Source organism: Acanthisitta chloris, unplaced genomic scaffold (genome assembly GCF_000695815.1).
Source record: "Acanthisitta chloris isolate BGI_N310 unplaced genomic scaffold, ASM69581v1 scaffold4169, whole genome shotgun sequence".
In the NCBI taxonomy this organism is placed as follows: Eukaryota; Metazoa; Chordata; class Aves; order Passeriformes; family Acanthisittidae; genus Acanthisitta; species Acanthisitta chloris.
The window spans coordinates 19,133-27,955 of record NW_008690691.1 but is presented as its reverse complement, the minus strand read 5'-3'; the positions used below and the strand labels follow the sequence as shown (position 1 = coordinate 27,955).

The 8,823-nt window shown below is 51.3% G+C and overlaps 1 protein-coding gene across 1 annotated transcript in view; it reads right to left on the bottom strand.

Annotated features, from left to right (window-relative positions):
• The window catches only part of LOC103809085 (histone-lysine N-methyltransferase ASH1L-like), a gene marked incomplete at both ends in the record, with an annotated part of 25,701 nt that overhangs the window by 404 nt on the left and 16,474 nt on the right, over positions 1-8,823 (bottom strand). The window contains 13 exons of the mRNA XM_009081899.1: positions 1,003-1,043; positions 1,759-1,925; positions 2,664-2,836; positions 3,517-3,655; positions 3,811-3,901; positions 4,339-4,425; positions 4,963-5,211; positions 6,578-6,710; positions 6,810-6,864; positions 7,288-7,440; positions 7,745-7,902; positions 8,158-8,252; positions 8,474-8,635. Coding sequence (XP_009080147.1) covers positions 1,003-1,043; positions 1,759-1,925; positions 2,664-2,836; positions 3,517-3,655; positions 3,811-3,901; positions 4,339-4,425; positions 4,963-5,211; positions 6,578-6,710; positions 6,810-6,864; positions 7,288-7,440; positions 7,745-7,902; positions 8,158-8,252; positions 8,474-8,635 — 1,703 coding nt within the window. The remainder of the gene's footprint in view (positions 1-1,002; positions 1,044-1,758; positions 1,926-2,663; positions 2,837-3,516; positions 3,656-3,810; positions 3,902-4,338; positions 4,426-4,962; positions 5,212-6,577; positions 6,711-6,809; positions 6,865-7,287; positions 7,441-7,744; positions 7,903-8,157; positions 8,253-8,473; positions 8,636-8,823) is intronic.

The following is an 8,823-nucleotide window of genomic DNA, read 5'->3' as shown; positions in this document are numbered from 1 at the left end:
CTCCAGGGATGGGGAATCCACCACCTCCCTGGGCAGCACATTCCAATGCCTGAGCACTCAATAAAAAATCTCTTCCTAATACCCAACCTAACCCTCCCCTGGCAGAGCTTGAGTCTGTGCCCTCTTGTCCTGCTGCTGTTGCCTGGGAGAAGAGACCAACCCCCACCTGACTCCAGTCTCCTTTCAGGTAGTTGTGGAGGGTGCTAAGGTCTCCCCTGAGCCTCCTCTTCTCCAGGTGAACACCCCCAGCTCCCTCAGCCTCTCCTCATGGCACTTGTGCTCCAGTCCCTTCCCCAGCCTCGCTGCTCTGCTCTGGACCTGCTCCAAAGGGTTAAACAGTTGTTCACTGACCAGAGAGGACAATTCCCAGCAAGTCCAAGACTTCTCCAATGGGTTCACTTCCCTCAATCTCTGCACTCACACCCACCATGTCCCACCCATGGGGACTGAGCTGCTGTAACCTCATCTGCAGCACATCAAACACAGCTTTGCAATGGCTTTTCATTCCATCTGGGAAGGGGTTGATCTCCCAAAGTTCAGCCCAGCACTCACTGGGGCTTTGCTGCAAGTCACAAGCCTTGATGGGTGTTTTAAAGCCTCTGGAGAACTGGACTCTCACTGCATTACTCCTTGTCCTGTCACTGCAGCTCCTACCCAAGTCCCTCTGCAGCTTCCCTGGAGCCCCTTCAGATCCTGGAAGGTGCTCTGATGTCTCCACACAACCTTCTCCTCTCCAGGCTGAACAGATCTCCACACTCAGCTGCTTTTGCTGACATCCAAATGGCTCCTGTTCTCTTCCTGCTGTACATTATTAAGGAACACTAAAGCTGCTTCTACAGTCTCTTCCTCCACACTTAGTGCCTTTCATCTCTCTGAAAGTTTAGAGAGCTTTAAATTATTTAAACTCCTTATCTCCAGGGAAAACAGGAAGGAGAAGAGAATACAACAAATAGGATTATCTCATCTCCTCTCAGCTAACAATCTGGGAGAGGTGAGACTCACCTGCCTCCATTCCTCTTGTAGTTGTCTGGCACATAATGAGGCTGCAATGGCAACAAAGATCATGGTTAATACCAAAACAGATTCCCAGTGGAAGGAAGTGCTGGTCCTGGCTCAGGAAGGGCCCAGAACTGCCCTCAGGACTGGAGGAGCCTCAGCAGTGCCAGCTCAGGGGATGATCACTGCCCTGGGCCTGTGGACACATCGTGGGATCCCTCTGCAGAGCCTTGGCCCATGGATCTCATGGATCAGCCTGTCCTGATCCCTCTGCAGAGCCTTGGCCCATGGATCTCATGGATCAGCCTGTCCTGATCCCTCTGCAGAGCCTTGGCCCATGGATCTCATGGATCAGCCTGTCCTGATCCCTCTGCAGAGCCTTGGCCCATGGATCTCATGGATCAGCCTGTCCTGATCCCTCTGCAGAGCCTTGGCCCATGGATCTCATGGATCAGCCTGTCCTGATCCCTCTGCAGAGCCTTGGCCCATGGATCTCATGGATCAGCCTGTCCTGATCCCTCTGCAGAGCCTTGGCCCATGGATCCCATGGATCAGCCTGTCCTGATCCCTCTGCAGAGCCTTGGCCAACGGATCAGCCTGTCCTGATCCCTGGGATCTGCCTGGGAGCAGAGCCTGGCCCCATCCAGAAGAGGCTGATCCCCACGTGAAGCCTCAGCTCCCTTTGCCTGAGTCAGCAGAGACTCGGAGCCTTTCCCAAACCCTGGAGCAGCAGGTGAGGACACTGAGAGCAGCAGCACTTACTGAGAAGTCCCTCTTGGGAGTGAGTTTCTTGGGGAAGTGGTCGAAGGCGTAGGGCTTGGTGCACACGGGGTAACGGTTCCGGTGGATCTTGTAGAAGAGGTGAGCAGATTTGTCCAGGCGATAGTCACAGATGTACACGTCCTGCTCCTTCACCCCCTTGGGCCTCCCTGAGGGTCCAGAACACAGCACCCAGGAAAAAACAGTCAGCAGACTCAGGGGGAAACGTGGTTTAGCCAAGAACCATGGAATGGTTTGGGTTGAAAGGACCTTAAAGATCATCTCATCCCACCCCTTGCCATGGGCAGGGACACCTTCCACTAGCCCAGGTTGCTCCAAGCCCCATCCAACCTGGCCTGGAACACTCCCAGGGATGGAGCAGCCACAGCTTCTCTGGGCAACCTGTGCCAGTGCCTCAGCACCTCACAGAGAGGAATTCTTTCCCAGTATCTACCCTAAATTTCCTCTCTTTCAGTTTGAAGCCATGATCCCTTGTCCTATCAAACCGATGCCGAGTTCCCTCTCCAGCTCCCTTGTAGCCCCTTCAGATATTGGATCTGTCTTTTTGTCATCTCCCTTTCCATTACTGTTACTGCATCATCATCATCACCACCATCTTCTTCTTCCTTCTCTTCTTCCTCTTCCTCTCCTTCTTCCTCATCTTCTTCTTCCTCTTCTCCTCTTCTTCTTCTTCCTTCTCTTCTTCCTCTTCCTCATCTTCTTCTTTCTCTTCTCCTCTTCTTCTTCCTTCTCCTCTTTTCCTTCCTCTTCTCCTATTCCACCTCATTTCAATCATTAAACTCTTCTCTCCCAACCTCTGCCTTTTACCTTTTCCCAATCATCCTCCCCACCCCAATCATCCCCAAGGTGTCCTGTGTCTGTCTCCTCACCCTGTCCCGTTCCCTCACCTTTGCAGTAGGTGTAGAGGTCAAGCACACAGCAGGTTCCCACCACAGCCTCCAAGGGGATGATCTCGTACAGGGGCACCCGGAACAGCTCGTTGTGGTAGAACTTCCGCGACGGGGAATGATGCGTTTCATGTGGACGGAAATAGTGGTGGCCAAAGGCAAATCTCTCCTCCCTGCCAGGGGGCAAAGGGGCAGAAATTAACCTGTGATAGGATTTAGGGATCTCTGCTTCAGTCTGAACTCTCTCCCTCGCCCTTGGCAATGACTGTGATGAGCAGCAGAGTCACCGAGTGCCCCACGTTCCACTTCAGCCCTGCTGTAGTGCCAACACTCCTGGGGGTGGTTTCCATGGGCACAGCAGGCTGTGAGTGACTGACTGTAATTGACAGGCCGATTCTGCCTGTGATTGACAGGGCACAGGCACTGAACCACCCCAGAACTGTCCCTGTGGACCCTCAGCCTGTTCCAACACTGAGCAAAGTCCATCGACCTCTGCCTCTGATCCCTTGACTCAAACCTCCAACCTCACATGTTTCCAGTGGAGCACAAGCAGAGACAGGTGAGGAATCATGGAATCCTCAAGGTTGGAGGTGACCTCAAAGAGCATCGAGTCCAACCCTTAACCTGTCACCGCTGGAACCCCGAAACCATATCTTCCAGCATCAGATCCAGACACCTCTTAAACACCTCCGTGGTGACTCCAGCACCTCCCTGGGCCACTCCCCATTCCAGTGCCTGAAATCACTCAGCTCCCTCCTGCATTTTTAGCTCTGACAAGACTTCCATGCAATTCCTATGCTGGGCCAGACAGGCCCATGGGATGTGTCAAACTCAAGGGATATCCTGAACATACTTCTCGTTCTTCCAGAGCTTCTCGATGCGGAAGATGTCGAGCTTGTCCCTGTTGATGTGGGACAGCAGGCGATACGACTGCCGCACGGGGTGTCCGTCAGGCGTCCTGCGGCTGTCCCTCATCAGGTAAACACAGTCACCTGCCAAGGGGCACAAAACACACCCCTGTCAAGAACTTGGCATTGAGTCCAGCACACCAAAACCAGAGGAGATCCTATGGAACCACCAAGGACAATGTGGTCCTCAAGGTCCCCCCATGCTGTGGTTTGCCATCCTGGATGTTCTCCGCGCGTACCTTGACGCAGCAGCAGGTCATCCCTCAGCAAGCAGATGTAGTAAACACAGCCAGGCTGGGCATAGTGGGGACGAGGGATCATGGGCACTTCCTGCAGGGAAACAGAGGAAAGAATCATAGCATCAACCTGGTTGGAAGAGACCCCCAAGATCATTGAGTCCAACCCTACTGTGGTTACTAGACCATGGCACTCAGTGCCACATCCAGTCTCATCCTAAAAACCTCCAGAGATGGTGAATCCACCACCTCCCTGGGCAGCACATTCCAATGCCTGAGCACTCTCTCTGGAAAAAAATCTCTTCCTAATATCCAACCTAAGCTGCACAGCATGATCAGTGTGAAAATGAGCCTGACACCACCTGGAGACAGAAAGAAGTGGATGGAGAATTGATCCCTGATGATTGCTCTTAAATCAAGGCAGTATGGGCAGGTATGAAGTGAGAACCCAACACTCACCAATCCTCAAAGATACCAATGCAAGAGGTGCCCTAGTTTCTAACTGCAGGAAGGAAGGAGAGTGTTGCTTACCCTGTTGACAGCTCGAGGCTCACACTGCTCACACAGGTAGTGCTCAACATCTGAATTCACACCCATACAGTCACAGTGCTGCCAGACCTGGGAAAACAGGCACAGCCCAGTCAGAAAATCTAGTGAGGGATCAAGCTACCAACTGCATTTGCTCAAAAAAATAGAAAGGAAAGCAGGCATATAATTTTCACGCAGAAAATCCAAGATTTTGTGTTTCACACCACATCAGCAGACAGACAAAACCCCCAAGGAACTAAATGAAATTTTAAAATTTAGAATCAACAGGCTCGGAAGAGACCTCCAACATCATCGAGTCCAACCCTACTGTGGTTACTAGACCACGGCACTAAGTGCCACATCCAGTCTCAGCTTGAAAACCTCCAGGACTGTGTGAAAAGCCCCAAAATTGTTGAAGTAAATTCCTCCCTCCCAAAAACAAGAGCTGTGGCAGCTCCACTGATGTGCAGCTCCTCTACATAGAAACACAAGTTATGGGAAGAAAAATCTCTCCTCTTTTGAAGAGCGAACGAAAAGCTAAAGAGACAATTAACACTGGTCAAAGCTCCACTGGTTCCTGGAGCACAGCAGAAGAGGAGACCCCGTCCGGGGCTCGTCCTGCCTCACCATGCACTTTTCACACTGGATCATGAGCCCCTCGTCCTTGTAGAGGCCGCAGATGCAGCGGATGACGTCCTCGTCCTTCTCGTGGCCGCTGTCCTTCTCGCAGACGGAGGTCTCGCTGCTGTCGGCCTCGCTGCCCGTCTCGCCCACGATCTCGTCGATCTGGGCCGAGGCCTCGTGCCGCGCGTTGTAGTAAGCTTTGCGCAGGCGACACACGTCTCGCCCCGTGGGAGATTTCCTGCCGTAGTATTTCTGGGCAAAGACAAACCAAACCAACAAAAATGGCTTTCGTTTCTAAGCTCCTTCCTCTTATTCGCAAGGGGTTGTCGCTCTAGTTGGAGCTTTGAATGTGGGGATATCTCTTCATGGCTCTCGGTCTGACCTGGAGGTCTCTGTGTGTGACAGGGATGGAGAGTAGGCCAAAGAGAAGGACTTTGGGGCTGATGGGGACAAAAAACTCACCATGAGCTGCAGTGTGTGCTCACAGCCCAGAAACCAACCCTGCCCTGGGCTGCAGCCAAAGGAGAGTGGGTAAAAAGACAAGAATCATAGAATCATAGAATCAATCAGGTTGGAAAAGACCTCCAAGATCATCAAGTCCAACCCTAACGTGGTTACTAGACCATGGCACTAAGTGCCACATCCAGTCTCAGCTTGAAAACCTCCAGGGATGGTGAATCCACCACCTCCCTGGGCAGCACATTCCAATGCCTGAGCACTCTCTCCATAAAAAAATCTCTTCCTAATATCCAACCTAACCCTCCCCTGGCAGAGCTTGAGTCTGTGCCCTCTTGTCCTGCTGCTGTTGCCTGGGAGCAGAGACCAACTCCCACCTGACTCCAACCTCCTGTCAGAGAGCTGGAGAGGGTGATAAGGACCCCCCTGGTTAGGGATGGGATTCTAACACTAGAAAGATAAGGAACTGTTGGAGCAAGTCCAGAGGAGGACACACCAAGCTGCTAATGGGACCAGAGCACCTCCCTCAGGAGGACAGGCTGAGAGTCAGGACTGTTCAGCCTGGAGAAAAGGTTGTGTGGAGACCTCACAGCACATTCCAGGATCTGAAGGGGCTCCAGGGAACCTGGAGAGGACTCCATCAGGAACTGCAGTGAGAGGACAAGGGGGAATGGGTTCACTCTGACAGAGGGAAAACTTTGGTTAGATATAAGGAGGAAATTCCTCCCTGTGAAGGTGCTGAGGCACTGGAATGGATTTCCCAGAGAAGCTGTGGCTGCTCCATCCCTGGGAGTGTTCCAGGCCAGGTTGGACAGGGCTTGGAGCAACCTGGGCTGGTGGGAGATATCCCTGCCCAGAGCAGGGGGTGGGATGAGATGAGCTTTAAAGTCCCTGCCAACCCCAACCATTCCATGATTCCATGCCATCTGACACTGAAGAACAGCACTGCTTCCAAGAAGAACTGGAATTTCTTTAGGTCAGCCATTCATGCATGTCCTTGACCTTCTCTCTGGCTGACCTAAGGCAACCCAAAGCACCTCAACTGCTACCAGGAACAGATCAGCACAAGTTCTCTTCCTCCAAAACATTTTTCTTCTTACTGCAAGTCAGCAAGGGCATTCCAGGAGGGCACATTCCAGCTGTCTGTGCAGCAGAGCCTCACCTCAGCGTTCCTGAAGACCTTCAGCATGTCCCCATCAAAGGCTTCCACAGTCTTGTAGTAACCAGTCAGGATCTGCTTCTCAATCGTGGCAAGGTCCAAGGGATCAGAGATCTTCTCGTAATAGTCTGCATTCCTACGATGGGAACGTGGCACAAAGTCATGTTCACCAGCAATTCCAACAATGCAATTCCACTGGAGAAGGTTTAGGGATGTTTTGGGGAGCAGCACTTACTTCTTCTTTGGGGGCAGGTTCAGGAGAGGAGCTGCAAGGGCCTGCCTGGAGGAATCTGCAGGAGAGACACACAGCTTAGTGATATGCCTGGAGTACAACTCCAAAAGCCAAGGAACTAAAAACTGAGGTTAAAAAAAGGCTTTTCTGCTATGTGAGGCAAAGGGAGTTGAAATGCTTCTGCATTTCTGGATGTCAGTGGCTGCAATTGGAGTTCAGGTATCAAAATGGAGCATAAGTTTCCTTACAATCCTGTTTTCTGCTGAAATTTTGAACAATCACTTTCAAAGGACACAACATCTATAAGTTCTGGCAGCAGAGGTTGAGGAGAATGCAAAGTGATGAGTAGTAAGGGGAGAAAGAAAACACCCAAAGGTTATTAACATCCCATTTTCCCCTGAGTATTTCCTATTCAGAGAGTCCATTGTTCCAGAGGCTGAAAGAGTCTCCATGGAGGGTTTTTTTGAAGCATTACCTTCACCTTTATAGGAGATGATGCTGTCACAGATTTCCTTGAAGATCTGTGCCAGCCTTGCAGCTCGAGCCACCTCAATGTTCTCCTCGGCCGCAGCCAAGCGCCGCGTCCGCACCGAGCGGGAGGTCTGCAGGGCTGAGAACTGGGTCATGAACACGTCTGAGAGGACAGAAAACAAGCAGCTCTCAACAAAAGAGATCCAGTGACACCATCTCCACCACCAGTTATAAAATTAACCTGTCTTCTAAGCTACTGTAACAGCACAAGGGCTTCAGCTCTCTTAATGCCAAAGCAGCTCCTGCTGCTCGTGGCTCAGCTGAATGGCTCACAGTGTGTGTGTGAAGGGGTTGGGATGGAGCTGAGAGATCATCCAGTGCCAACTCCCTGCCCTGAGCTCAAACTCCTCCCAGACATGTCCCAGAGAGGTCCTGGAGCAGCACCCGAGGAGCCTGTGAGGCCTCACCTGACTTGATGTTGCCGTCGTCACGGCAGATGCCGTTCCAGCGCGTGTAGAGCGACGTGCTGTGCATGTTGTCACTCACGTGCTTCACCTCCTCCTGTTTCTGTCGAATCTTCTCCCAGTTTCGTACCAAAAACACGTGGTGTTTTAGCACAAAATTCCTGCAGGGGTTACAAAGGGATTCAAGAATCACTTTTTACTGGAAGAGGAACTAACATGGCAGGGGGAAAAGAGGATATTCGGGAGTACACTCTGTGCCTGTTCTCAGTGGGGAAGGATTTCTGTCTGGCTGGGTAATGGGAGAACTTAAAGTTGCATCCTCAGACATTTCATGATGCTTCTTATGGACAAATACAACATCAGTGTATCAAGAACACTCCAATTCTGAGGCAAATCCTCCCCAAACCATCCCTTACCTCTCCCTGTTAGACATGGGTTTCATCTGCAGCTGAGGTGTCAGCCTAGTTGGGGTGTTCACACTCTCACTGGGTTCCTCAGGGATGTGGCCCCTCTGGAAAACAGATTGTTCTGATAGACAGGGAAAAACTGTGCCAAGAACTCAGCAGAGCTGTGTCTGAGACAGAACCTGTATTGCTCTGCAGGTTCTCTGAGGAGAAATCCTTCTCCATTTCTCTCCAGTTTCAAACACATAAACATGTAGTTTTTGGTCTGATGGCACATACTCCTTTCCCACTGACCATTCCCCACTCAAAAGTTGTCCTTACTACTTACTCTCTTCTTTAGTTTGTGCTTTGACTTCCTCTTCTCTTTCGACCGCCCAGGCCTCCTGTGGGTGCTCACAGCCTGGTTGGTTTTGCTTGAAAGTCCATTCATGCGTTGGCTTTTCCCCCCAATTATCCCTCTGCACTTGTCAAAGCCACATTTGCACAGTTGCTTTGGGGAGAAAACATCAAATTAATATCAAACAACCCCCCCACCCCAAACATTTAGATTCCCTCTCAGCATTATAAAGACCTTGTTCTGACAAATACTACACCACAGCTTGTGTTAATCATAGATTCACAGTGGGGGTTGGGATGGAACTTAGAGATCATCCAGTGTCAACCTCCTGCCCTGGGTAG